General features: G+C 37.7%; 1 protein-coding gene across 3 annotated transcripts in view; it reads right to left on the reverse strand.

The window, feature by feature from the left end:
* The window catches only part of LOC111344446 (uncharacterized), a 44,587-nt gene that overhangs the window by 5,878 nt on the left and 24,729 nt on the right, over window positions 1–13,980 (reverse strand). Inside the window, exons 7-22 of one of the 3 annotated variants that reach the window (XM_088759080.1) lie at window positions 12,173–12,244; window positions 11,265–11,348; window positions 10,517–10,600; window positions 9,827–9,895; window positions 9,259–9,330; window positions 8,384–8,455; window positions 7,513–7,584; window positions 6,989–7,060; window positions 6,435–6,500; window positions 5,883–5,954; window positions 5,346–5,417; window positions 4,313–4,387; window positions 3,883–3,954; window positions 2,577–3,597; window positions 1,253–1,334; window positions 607–645 (exon numbers count right to left, since the gene is read on the reverse strand). In XM_088759080.1, the coding sequence (XP_088615206.1) occupies window positions 607–645; window positions 1,253–1,334; window positions 2,577–3,597; window positions 3,883–3,954; window positions 4,313–4,387; window positions 5,346–5,417; window positions 5,883–5,954; window positions 6,435–6,500; window positions 6,989–7,060; window positions 7,513–7,584; window positions 8,384–8,455; window positions 9,259–9,330; window positions 9,827–9,895; window positions 10,517–10,600; window positions 11,265–11,348; window positions 12,173–12,244 (2,096 nt within the window). Of the gene's footprint in view, window positions 1–582; window positions 646–1,252; window positions 1,335–2,576; window positions 3,598–3,882; window positions 3,955–4,312; window positions 4,388–5,345; window positions 5,418–5,882; window positions 5,955–6,434; window positions 6,501–6,988; window positions 7,061–7,512; window positions 7,585–8,383; window positions 8,456–9,258; window positions 9,331–9,826; window positions 9,896–10,516; window positions 10,601–11,264; window positions 11,349–12,172; window positions 12,245–13,980 lie in introns of all 3 variants that reach the window. The other 2 variants (XM_088759078.1, XM_088759081.1) reach the window with 2 other exon arrangements.

A 13,980-nucleotide genomic window follows, 5' to 3' on the forward strand; every position in this document is an offset into this window, starting at 1 on the left:
ACTATTCTTCCGTGTTATATCGATACTGTGGGAGCGATACAACAATTTCAGGACTGCAATCCTCTATTGTGATACAGCAACATGGAGGGTGAGTGGATATTATGTTCAAAAAGCTGTAGTTTGGATGTGAGATGCGAAACAATTGAGTTTGGGTGTAGATGTGTACATTTTAGACTAGCTGACGCACCGTCAAATCAGCGCATTTTATCCAACTGTAAAATTTAATGAAATCGCACTGAATTATTTCTCCAAAAAATCCTTAGGAGTTTGAAAAGAACTACGCTTCGCCTTTCAAAAGTCAGATTTTCAGGCGATATTTTTGATAATAACATAGTTAAATAACGGGTTACTTTTGACCTATTTTTAATCAAGTTAGATGAAGGTTGGATATGTGTATACAAAACAATCAACAATTACTCAAATTGCTGTCAACATGTGTTTTAATGTTGTTTTTCAAGATTTATTACTTTTCATTTGTCCAAGTGTTTTCGATTTTTGGCCACATTTGCTCTTAACTGTAATCTTGTGTTTCAGAATTACCCGAACAATTAAAAAAATCGAGCGACTTTCTGCCGTGTTTACCTGAGCTGAGTAACTGTTTTGTACCTTCTTTGATGACTTGCATTTTCCTGCCCTCATCTTGACCTTTAAAAAACAGCGATTGCATTTATTTAACATTTTCAAATGATATCAATCCTATTCCTCGTGATTGTAAAATCATTGAGTTGATCGGTGTTTCATATATGAAGCAATAATCAGCATTACTAGAGATAGTAATTTTTTTAGTTAATCATACAGAAGTAAAATTGCCAGGAGGTAATCGCATGGAAATAAAACTTAATCAGATTTCCAGAAGTTATGAAATTCACTGAAAAAGAATTGTACAATTGTTAGTACGATCAATGTAATCTCTGACATCACAGAGGACCACTCTTAACCATGCAACTCCTTACAGGACTTTGCTGATGACCTCGAATTCCGCACAGGTTGTAGAAACGTCGGTCATTGTAACAGGCAGCAGTTCTTTCCAGTACTACACTCAGCCGATGAAAATCAAACTAATTAGAAGTACCTTTTTAAATGTTGTACCTTCGCATTTGCTCAAGTGAGAAAGGAATTCTCATACCTATGGCTGCTCGAAAGATAGAAGCTGTTCAAAACATTACTTGACCTAAAGTAAACTTTAGTGAGTTTTTACTGCACATAAAAATGATAGTCCTCTTCTCCGAAGGATGGTTTTCGATAAACTTACCTTCATTGTTTCGATTTCGTGCACATTTTTCCATCAAATAGCTCCAGAACTGTTGGAATTTAGCATTCAGAACACGTCGTACCTAAATGAAAGTCATCAAGAAGATTTAAAATAGTATGCGTGCTGATTAGTTACACAAATATGATCGTTGTCTGACCCGATCAACCCTAAACTAGTTTTGAACAGTAATAGGCAAACGACTCTCTTAGGATGTCTGAAAAAAAAAAGAAACTCAAAAAGGTAGTAAATCCCTCGCTTTTAATTCCTGATTTAAAACTCTTTTTAAGTCTTCCCAACATCTCGCGTGGGATGTTATGCCGGTAAACCGACCGAGGGTGCGGCCTATTGTTTACATGATATACCTTGAAAACAGACACTTTTATTTTTCATTAGTTAAGCACTTTAAGACATGTGCAGAGAAAACTTAAAGCTGCTATAGTATTTTAGTTTATGGACCTAAGTGGCATAACAAGGTTGGTTTAATTAATACCGAGCAACACGAAATTTTTCTTCGCTCTAGATGACCGAACAGGGAAGGGCATCATATAGACAACATTTAACTGGTTAGTTACAGCATTTTCTATTTATTGGAAGAATTTCCCTGAGTTCTAAAATACACCTTACTACTCAAAAGGATGACACGAACTCTAAAACAAAAAGACACAATGACGCGTTGAAGTACAGGTAATGCATTCATGCGGCGTTCTTTTGTTTTCTTTTTAGTTTTTTCTAAGGGAAGTTTTTTCTTTTGGAAAAATCACTCCGTAAAATATTCAAGTAAGAAAACTCGCTAGACTTTCTTCTCACTAAACGGAATACTTTTGCTTAAACTAGTTCATAGCTACCCAGTTAGCCCAATGGTTAGTGCGCTGGACTGTTGTGCGAGAGGTAGAGAGTTCGAGCCCCGGCCGGACCCACACTCAAGGTCTTAAAATAGTTGAAAAGAATTTGCTACCCTTCTATAACATCAAGAAATGGTTAGATATTCTAGTCTACTCGGATAGGGACGAACAAATGGAGGTCCCGTCTCCTGCAGGGTTGGGGTAGGAGATGTTAATTTCCCACACACGAGATTACTGTGTGATGGATTTCCTCCCCTGGGGTGGGATGGGTGGGAAGGTGGACTAGCTCGAGTGGTTCTTATGTTCCTTTCTAGTCCTTCGCCAGGTCAAATTAATGCAGTAAAAATGGAATAAATAAAATTTAAAAAATCTTACTTCTCGGCAGCATAGAAAAAAACATTTAAGAAAGTATCCTTTAAATCTCAGCTGATCCAGCAGCAGAAAGAAGTTTAGGCGAAGATATGAAGGTAGCGTGTTAATACCTGTTTTGTTGATAAGGTGTAGAGAATAGGATTGATGGTAGAGTTAACCGGCAGAACAAAGACTGCGATCCAAACTACCAGGTCACCAGGTGTACGGAAGGATTTTTCGAGGAGAGACCTCGTTCCAATCGCCACGATAGGCAGCCAGCAGACACAGTCAGTGAGAACAATGAAGAACACTCTTTTGGCGAGTGAGGCCTCCCTCCTCAGATCGGCTGCCCTTTGCTTGGCTTTCATCCTCCTCTCTCTTTCTGTACCTTGCTGAGCCAGGCGTCTGTTTGATGTGCAGGACTTAAAGATTATCATTGCGTATGCCACAATGACGAAGGACACAAGGGTAAAGTTTAAACCGACAAACATGGCAACAGAGTACTCCCAACCTGAAGACTTATCAGCAGAAAGCTGCAATGGCAGGCATACGACTGATCTGCCATAAAAGTGGTGACCTTTTTGGCCACTGCGAAAGTAGCCGATGCCTATCGAGGGAATAAATGCAATTACGCCACCAACAATCCAGATAAGAAAGCACCAAAGTTGCGTAACCTTGATCGTAAGGGACTTTCCACGATAGGGGAACAGAATATTCTTAACCCGGTCGGCGGAGAGCAAACAAATCGTCATTAGAGACACCTCACTTGACAACACGGCAATGGCACCTGTTATCTGACATGACAAACTTGAACGCCAGCTATAGTCATGCAAGAAATACTGCCCTGCCCAAATGGCATCCATCACACCTACTATGATAAGGTAGACACCCATCAGTCCATCAGACACGGCCAAATGTATCAACATGATAGACTGTATCTTGTTTTTCTTCTTCGTCTCCTTAAACACGAGCCGCCACACGATTACAAACACAGCACCAACTAACGAGAGAACTCCGATCACCCAGAGACATATTCTAGGAGCTCGATTTCTGAACATAGCTTCACAACTGGCGAAGCTGTCGACATAAGTAAAGTCGCAATCCGCGTCCTCCTTCGTCAAATGGCAACACATCAGGTTGGTGTCTACAGTCCTACGGTTCAGAAAAAGAGTTCGCATATATAACACCAAAATACGCTTAGGAAAAGGTAGGTAATAAACTTGCTATAATACCGGAGGTATAATCTTTAACTAATGTCGGCAAAAACTCTCATGAATACCATATCACTGGTGGGGACATTGGGAAAGGGTCAGAAGGTCTACATTTAATACAATGCAAAGGGTACAGTAAGTTGTAGTTCCTCACAGCGGGGTGAAGCGAATGAAAGATCTTATAGATCTCATTAAACAGGCACTGATAGCATTCTATCTGACTTACGCTGTTATTAATTCTTTCATATTAGAAAAAAAACCATCTGGTAACTCCCGCATGTCGTTGTAATGAAAGTACCTACGAGTTAATCAAGAGCAGTTAAGCTTAGCAAGCAATACAAGCTCGTCTTAGACAATTTCATGTATTTCTTAAACTTGCTGCATCAGTTACTGGGAGGTCACATTTTCGTCCAAATCCAAATCATTACAAGATACCTATGCAAAAAGCGATGAGAACTCAGTAATAAGGAAAAGTGGGTAAGAATTGCTAACCAGGTTACATCTTAAGCATAAGTTAATCAAGCATCTGTTGGTGTCTGTATTTATCCAACATACTCTTAATTCTTGGCGACCAATTTAAGTTTTTCTTGAATTCTATAATAGAACTCCGTTAAGTTCGTATACGCCCTGAATAAACTCAGTAAGTGCATACTCACAAGAATCGAATGTTCGGCGCGACATCTTTGAATTGTTCATTAGTTATCTCAGTGATTTTGTTTCGATAAAAACTCCTGAAAAAGGAGAAAGCAACGAAAAGTGTACATGTCATGCGAGTATTGCAACATCATTTCTGAAACTGTTTACTTTAATTCAATTTGTTTCGTTTTGTTTTAAAGCTAAAGCTCCATAATCGTGAGTCAACATAACATGAATGTCTTGTGTAGTATAAGATGAAACAACGAAACAATTCCTTCGAACCGAGTTTACGCAGGTTATAAAGAAGTCCCTCAGATAGCTAAGGGCTTCGTTAAACAGCATCAGTTAACTTTGATTTGTTTGCCTGACGTCATGATTACACTAATTAAGGGCCGAGAGGCTTTTTCCTTAAAAAGTATAGACTTGATCTTGTGAGGTACGTCACGCCATACCCTTTGTTTGAGTCTTGAAGGAACCTGAAGTTGGCTTCCCATAAAGTTCTTGCACTTTAAAAATTTCTTCCTGTCTTTCATATGATCTCACAATCACCTTGGTGTCCATGCACTGAATAAAATGGGTCTTGCATGTGCACTAGACTTATTTTATCTCAAACCCACGTTAATGTTTCGAATATTACCCTGTTGGATGTACGTTCACTGTTGCACAGTGATAACTAACATGATCAGAAGGATAAACTAAGCTAAGACGATAATTCTTCGGTTTATGTAAGCTCCCTGGGCTTATACATGTAGATGCAGAGTAAGTAGAGTCTATATTTAAGATTATGGTGGTATTTAATAACATTTCATTCTATCGATCAATACACTCATGATATCTAAGGTGTGCATACGCAGCAAGGTGAAGATATAAAAGGCAACTTAACTTCAAAAACTTAAAACTATGCGATTTTGCTTTGAGATAGCAGTAATTCAGGTTTTGTTTGGTGTCCTTCAGTCTATCATGAAAAGCAATTCGTACTACTTCTGCTAAAATTTGTTATGAGTCCCACTGCTTTCTGAAGTATTAATTTCGTTCATCAAATAAGATACTTACATAGACATAATCTGTTTCGCGTCCTTAAAAACTCCACGCGGCAGATACATGATATTGTTGTCATAAACAGCCCTGAAAAATAAAAAAAGACTTATTTTATCTCTGAAAAACATAAAAAAATCTAAGCATAAATCGATTTTTATTGCAAATGTCATTCATGTTACTCTTCTGGCATTCTTACAGAGTATTGAAAGGTAAACCAGCACTCTCCAGGGGTTCACCAGCTCGATTAAGTAAGCAAAAATCCAAGCAAAAAGTGACGTTGTCAACTATCCAAAGGTCTTCACGATACATAAAAACAATTAGCTTTTACCATACAAAGTTACTCTTTCCTTTAAGTATGCGTGAGATTCATTTTAATTGAAAATGTTTTCTCCGTAAAAGTTATATATGTATCGAGAATATCGAGCAAGGATGATCTGTTAAGGAAGTTAAGAGTCATTGCTTTTCGTTTTGGTTTTCTTAAACCATCTTTTTCAGATGTCCTGAAAACTTAGAATTAATTTTTAAAACAAAAAAATCGATGTTTTCACTGACAGGTCTTTTAGTTTGGATAGGCCTTGGAACTGATCAGGCAACAGGGCCACGAGGTTGTTGTTATCCACGTATCTACACAGTAAATAAAATGGAGTGCATGATGTTCCAAACCATAATGTAACATGGACTTTACTCCCCAATAGTGAAGGTTTTTATATGCTTTGATTCTAACAATTACAGTACTAGCCCTCCTCGTCTCAATCGCATCATAAGAATTCAGACGGATCTTTTACTTAAAACGAAACGAAGAGGGTCACTTAACAAAAGATTGACGTGCTTTCCTTCGTTTTGGTATAATTTGAATTTAGCGGAATCATTGGTAGGATTTTAAGATTAAGGGAGTTGTTTCATTTACTTGCCATAAAGATCTTATCCTTTAAACGGCTCATTATTGTTCCTTACTTGAGTCCTACAAAAGACTCTCGTAACTTGCTAAAGTCAGTAGTGATCCTCGGCTAAAATGATAAACTATTTAGAAAGCTTCCTGTTTATAATAAACATTGTACGATACGCTCATTGCCTCAGCCTCCGTTACAAACATGAACTACCTACAATGTTTCTATCTCGGAGAGGTTGTTGAACCTTGGCAAACGCTGAATTCTGTTACTGGAAAGAAAGCTGCCGGAAAAATGAAAGAGATAAAGTACAGGAGTTAAGTTATTTTCATGTTTCTTGAAATGAATATTCTAGTATATAGATAATGACCATGATTTTTAAAAGAAACACGATCTGTTTAGTTCAGCTTTCGCAAAGTAAACTTTACGAGACTATATGTATCAACACTGTTTACATCTGATCCATGATAGTGTGGACCATAGGTGTAACGAGACTGTGTTAAATCAGCCATATGACAAATGAATTTTGTTTGTTTGAACTCTCCCATCAAAGCATTACCTCTTACTGTTATAAGCGCACCAGCAGGACCCTTAGTTGCGTGAAAGAAAACGCTGTGAGAGTCAGTCAAATTTTATTGGTACTTTTACAGATCATAATCACTTCATCTAGTTCCCTAAAAACGTCCCTAAAAATGCCCAGCCATCTTTACCTAACGCTTGGTGAAAAACTCGATTTACTGAGTAGCGTAATATGAATTGGATGCCACTTACAGCCTTTTCAACTGAGTGAGGTTGCCAAAGATATCCAGGGGCAAGCCCTTAATCCTGTTGTTTGACAAATCCCTTCAGATAGTAATTGGAAGAAAGGCTAAGCTAACTGTCAAACAAATTTCAGTACTTGCTCTTCCTGACCTTTCCAGTAGGGGCTGAGTAAGGGTTAGAGCTTTATTATCCCCTAAGAGATTTTTTACTTATATGTATTTAGCATATGAGATAGTGCCCAGAAAACTTAAACAGAGGTAAGGAATCAACAACATGGAGAAATAGAACATAATGGCTAAATTGATTCTATTCAGTAAAATTGTGAAATTCAGTAAAACTAGGGAAATCCGCGGCTTTTTGCGAGAAAATAATTAGAGTTTTTTGGAATTTTATAAATAACAAAACATCATCTGGAGAGCATTCTGAGAGTATCTGAGGTGGAGGCAAAAATGGCTCGTGAGTGAAAGCTAAGGTAATATATAGTGGATTTTGATTACCAAGAGTTGTAACTGGTCATCAATAGCGCTACTCACAATTCTTTCAGCCTGCTGTTTGTGCTCAGAACACCTCGAGTCAAGTTGGGCAACTGGTTGTAAGATAGGTCCCTGACAATAAGACGTTGCACAGTTTTTGGAAAATGTGTTAATTGCAAGGAAAAGGGAAGAAAACAGAGAGGATAATACACGGGTTTAAAATGTCAAATTTTGTTTTCCGTAAATCTTATCACCTTTTAATAATTACTATGTTAAAAATATTTGCAATTGCCTCAAACGTTTTATGAGCTTTTATAATTAGTAGGAGAAGGCTACGATAATAAGAGGAAGAGGAGAAACAAGTCTAAGTATAAGACGCTTGTTCATCTTCTTCCATTTATTATCAACTGATTTATCCTCTCCGCCGAGTGGGATAATTTTGACATCAGCCTCTAAAATTTTAATCCGCCACTGGCTAATAATCTTAAAATGTTAAAAAACATTGAAGGTAATCGCAAACGATTGTAAGATAGAAATACATAAGTAGGTGTGAAAACCACGGGAAAAAGAAAATGATAAAATCTAAGCCCGAGTATTCTTCCTCTTTGTGTTAAATTTGATAGATTTGAAACATCATTGGCGGCATTTCTAACAGAAGTCTGGAATTGCTTTCGAGACTGGCGGAAAAACATTTAACTGAGAACAACTTTTTAACCGCAGTACTTTAATGACCATTTCAGAGCAGGTTGTTCAAAACAATCATTTCTAGCTATGTTAAGTAGGCTCTTTTGGTGCATCATAATCCCGTGAATGATCAAGCACCAATTTTCGTTACTACTCCAAGGCTCAGTTTTTGCATTTACACAGCGTATTACAGAGTAAAGTTTAAGTTAGCATTTAAACCTGATTTACGAAAAATAATATTAGTTACAGTTTCTCCAAGTCGGTCAATCCGTAAAATATGTTGCGGGGTAGCTTCTCAAGCTGGTTGCCGACCAAACGCCTAGGGTTTTAAATACAGAAACGGTCAACTTTGGTTTTCAAACCAGCCGATGAGAAGTTGGCAAAGTCAAGAAATGCTAAACATTAGGCTACAAACTGACCATTTCAAGTAAATTTTCTGAAAAGGTGTGAACATGAGAAACCGGGCCAAAACAATTTAGCGGTAAGGCCAAATCGCTTGAGTTCCTTCCCATTCGTTCTCGTACTCCATTTGACTCCAGTCTTATTCGTAAGTCAGTGATCACTGAGGAATGTTTCTAAGAAAAAAATAATTTCTGAGTGCAATTCAGAGACTCTTAGAGCACTTTCCATTTTTTATAACTGGCCGGTCGGACTAGTACGTCCGTAAGTGAAACGCACGAGTTCTGAGAACTGTTACAACTGGCTCTGGGGAAACTGGCGCTGAACGCGGGAAGTGCGCGGGAATTCTACGCGTTGAAAAATGGCGGCAGGTTGATTGCAGACTCGTGGTGAGTATAATATTTAATCCATTGTTTTGATTGAAAACAGGATTAATTGCTTTCCCTAAAATGCCTTAAAGAGGTCGTCAAAAAGCACCAAACTATTGATTTCCCCACGACGGGAAAAAAACCGACTTCTTTCTATTTTGACGAGTGAGAGCCAGTTCCTTCGGGCCGGCCAGTTTTAACAAATGGAAAGTGCCCTTATTCATATACCCGACTTTTGGGACCACGCTAAAATTTGCTGCTTTTACTAATGTTCGTGTCCCGGTCAGCAGGTAAAGAGAGCAGTCGGTTACTTTCCAAATGGATATTGTTACAAAAGATGATTCTTACTACTCACAAGTATTTTAATACAGTTTGCCCGTCGAACAGATCCTCAGGTAATGTCTTCAACCTGTTGTTTCCTAGCCAGCTGTAAAATTATTGGCATTTACGAGAATTCCATAATTTTTACCAAATGAAGGGAATTAAAAAGGAATATTTTAAAAAGGTTACCTTACATTTTTGTCCTAGCAATCATTAATTAAACTATAAATCACTTGGTTACAATCCAGTAGATTTTGATCGATGGAATTAAAATAAGACAACAAGGAAGGAAACTCCAACTATTTTTAATTATGAATGAAGTTTGTTCTTTTTTGAGTCGTGCGGAAGGAGGAGGATTGGGGCACCCTACACCAAGGATTTGCTTCTTTTTTTTTTCTTTTTACTGATTTTTCTTTTATTCTTTTCAGTACTTACCGTTTGCCAATTTTTTTTTAATTTGCGTACGGTCTCAATGGTTTAAATAATCGGAAACGCTTACAGTTATCAAGGATGAAACTGGGAATATAATGACCAGTCAGCGAAGGCTCCTTTGATTTAGAGGATACTAGCCATTGCACCGAACATCAGAGAACTTTACTCACAGATCATATATCTTATGGGCCTTGAATATGTCACTTGGCAACGTCTCCAGTTTATTGAAGTCCAGGGTTCTGTGTTTGACATTACATTCATTTTCATAAATATGAAGTGTAGAGCTCTGCGTTTCAATGCCTTAATTTTTTTTTCCACTCACAACTTCGAAGACCATAAACTCTTGTCAAACAATAAAGTAGACATGATCTACGATGGAATTAAAATTCTGGTTGTTGTCCACTGACATATATGTATTATGGGATTGTAAGCAATTTGGAAGTATCGTCCTGTTAGCCTGGTATAGCACTAGAAAGATTTTGGTTCAAAAGGTTCTAATGAAGACTAAAAAAGAAAGATACAGGTCTAATCATTTTTGTAACTACAATGCAAAAGTTATCATACCTGTACGTACAAATAACAGCGGCCATAATATTCTCTAACTAGGTAGAGAACACTTAGCAAAATACGCTATGTTTTTTGAGCTACCAAAACCAAATTTCCAATCCTTGGAACTGATATGAATTCATTGTGCAGTTAATAATATGTGGAAAAATTTTCTGAGGTCGTGGTTATTGTGGTATTTCTTTATTGCCATAACGCAAAAGAGTATTTATTTCCTGTTGAATTTTGGAACTTCAGGGTTGTTGTATTTACGAGATCTAAAGAGTGAAATTGGATTCCGAACACACCACACTTACAGGTTTTCGAAGTCGCCACGCCAGTGTTTCCAGCGAGTACGTTGACGAGGGGACAAATTCTTTGAATGTTTGATGTTCATGATTCTGCGGTGTAATAATAATAATAAAAAAAACAGCTAGTACCAAGTTTGTTAAATCTTGTTTCTTTTAATACACTGTTAATTCGGAACTGGAAGAAGAAGGCAATCATTATAAGAGCAGAAACTTCTGACTGGATAAATGTAGCTCTGTAAGTGGTAGTTTTGTTTCCGTGGCTAATAAAAAAACCACAACCTACAACCCCCTGGCTTGGGAGACGGTGGATTATATAAACGACATGAAAAGTAAAAAAAATGAAAGAAGTTGGCTTCTGGTGTCCTCAGAAAGTGTCAAGTGAACCTACGATAACAAACTTATCATACTTATTTGTTATCATTAAAAAGGTGTATATTACACGGTGCGCCTAACCTACTCATGAGATAATACAGACCTTCACTTCCAATAACTCAGATATTAGAAGTGAAGGTCTGTACTATTTCATGGGTAGGTTAGGCGTACTTTGTAGCACCTTTTTAAAGATAAAAAATAAGTGTTCCATGATATGGAGCTGTTATGTATGTATCATGTAGTTTAATACCGTGTACATAAAACTAACAGAGGTCTTTGTAATTGTGGTTTTTCTTCATTGTCATTTTAGAGGCTATTTATTTTCAGTTGTGTTCGGTATGAAATGAAAAGTGACACTGAATTCTAAACCCACCACACTTACAGTTTTGTATAGTTGTTAAACAAGTAATTCCAACAAGGAAGTTGATCAGAAGACAAATTCTTTAACTTGTTGTTGTTCAAGAATCTGAAGTGTCATCAAGAAAACCATTTATGAAAAGTTGGTCCAATGTTTATCCTTTTATCTACTGTAATTATGGAATTGGAAGATGGTGGCAATTATCATAAGAACAGACACTTTGCTGACCGTAACGTGGGATAAATTAACACTCTGAAGGTACCAATTCCGTTCTTGTGGCTATGAACTGATACACAGACCACAATCGGCCACGGCTTTAGATGATAGATTACACGGATAAACAAGAATTTAAAAAAATGGAGTAATTGACGATGAACAAAGGAGAAAGTACTCTTAAAGTTATGTCGTGGTAGTCTATATTACTTTTGAACATTAAAAGTGTGTGTCATACTGATGGAGTGCAACCTTGGGGGTAAAGTTTTCATCATTGGCAACCTGGAGCAAACGATACCGTCCCCGAGTCGAAGAATGCCAGATTTCTTCATTTTCTGAAATTTTACCTGACATGCTTAGCAGTTGGTTACTACACCGCGTTTGGGAAAAGATCCGTAGATAACTATGGCCTATGTCACACAGCCATCGGGTTAATAATGACACAAGAATGTCGAGAAACGAACAATTGCGTATACCAAATGGAGCATTGATATAAAATCATCAAGATTTTTAGAGCACAGGAAAAAAAAGGGGAAAAACAATTCCTTTACCACATACGTTTGAAGAACTATTTTTAAATTGAGTGATAAGCCTCTCTTAATCAATTGTGCTATTGTTATCTATGAAACCCAAATAGACGACTGGAAAGTTATCCAACTCTTGAACCTAGGCACAGCTGCTATCAAATGTCACTTACACAATAAGGAAGTCTTACTTACAGCTCTCTAAGACGAGGATTGTGTCTGAAAGCTTGTGGAGGTAATTGCTCTAGTTGGTTATTGGACAAGTCACTACAAAACAAAAAAGAAGGAAGTTTTGTGAATCATATTAACTCACTGATAATCAATTAGAGGTTAAGGTATGTTCATTATGAAAGTATTGTAAACTGTAGACTGCGAGCAGTCCTTCGTTTTCGGCGAAGTTTGGCACTCGGACAGAAGAAACTACAGCCTAACAAAAAGAGATTACCTTTTGCGTCACGCTTACAACGCATATAAATACGATTGGCTATCGCCTGGACATCTTTCATCTAGTGGTTTTGAGTGTCAAAGCTTGTTAATGCTCCAGATTAATCCTGGCTGATCACTTAAGGAATGTTGATTGTGATTTCCGACAATTCGTTCGCTGAAACCAGAGCAGACTGTAGCTTGAAGCTCTTTTCGCTGGAAAGGACTTTCTAGCAATTTTGAAAACAGGCTCTAAAACAGAGCCTTGTCTGCCACTTTTTCGTCAAATATTACGAAAGTTTCCGACTGCCGGTCATAGTGATTTGAGAACCGTGATCGGCACTCCACCTCACGCAGCTTTTAAGTGTCAACTTATGGCTCCGTATTCTGAGCCCAAGCTTAAATCGAGCGCACGACATGTAATTTTTAAATTACTTCGGGATCCTTACCACGATTGTTCCTTTCCCTGCCCGCCCTTCCTAATTGTCTTCTTGGGAGTTTCGTTGTTGAGACTCGACTTCGACTCTTGAACTGCGCAGGGTCAAACTCTTGGGCTCAGTCTATAGTCCTTTCTTTCCGAGCCCCTCACCCTCGGAGCTCCCCATGGCGTGCTTACCTCAATTTTTCTTTCACCAACTTTTTTTTTGGACTCGCGCGACAAACTTTGTTGCAAACGAGGGACTGTTCATAGTCTATAGCGTTGTATTTCGAAAAAAAGATGGGCCATATTGTAGATAAATGCTTAAAACCATCACAGAGAGTTTCATAATTGAAAATTTATGGGGCAGCAGCTTAAGCTAGTGAGGGATATATTTGGTGTTCTGTAGTTACAGACTTGTTAGTTTTTGAAACTGATCAAACAGTCTGGATGGCAAGTCCTTTAACTGGTTATTAAACAGGTCGCTATATTTGAAAAAAGATCACAACAGAACTTTAAGGTGCCAGATATGACCGTAGAAATCTGCCTTTTCCTTGACTGCAGGCTCTTTTTCCACAGTAAAGAGACGATCAAAGTAACTCTGAGCATAGTTATGCACTGAGACAAGTAATAATCTTACTCCTGTTGATTTTTTTTTCTGGCACGCCATTCTTCGGTGAGTTGTGCCATTTCTACATAGAAATCATTGATTAGATATTCCTTTTAGATTCCTGTAACATGTTTGTCATCGCCTATCACATTGAAAGGAAGACTAAGGGAAGAAATGGCCGATTTCGTTGGTTTTGCACCTCTTAAAACGCTCCCATCGTGTTGTTCACATGAAATCGGCGGTAAAAAGAAACGGTTTATTTCAAAAAAAGTACAGACAGGACATTTGAAAATATGATAATCCAGGTATCAGTGCAATTGCATGTAAAAAAGAATGCTTACAGCCTACAAAGCCAAATCGAGTAGTTTAAGTATTTAAATACTCCTGATGGTAATGTTTCTATCTCATTTCTTGACAAGTCCCTGTAACCGAGAAAGGACTTCATAGAAATTTCAGGCCTTAGTCATCTATGATTGAGATATTAGCAAAGTACCCTTAATGAAAGGGGGTTACTTCTCGTTAATTAAGTAGGGCGTTAGAGGGATTTCAAAT

Source organism: Stylophora pistillata, chromosome 1 (genome assembly GCF_964205215.1).
Source record: "Stylophora pistillata chromosome 1, jaStyPist1.2, whole genome shotgun sequence".
NCBI classification, from domain to species: Eukaryota; Metazoa; Cnidaria; class Anthozoa; order Scleractinia; family Pocilloporidae; genus Stylophora; species Stylophora pistillata.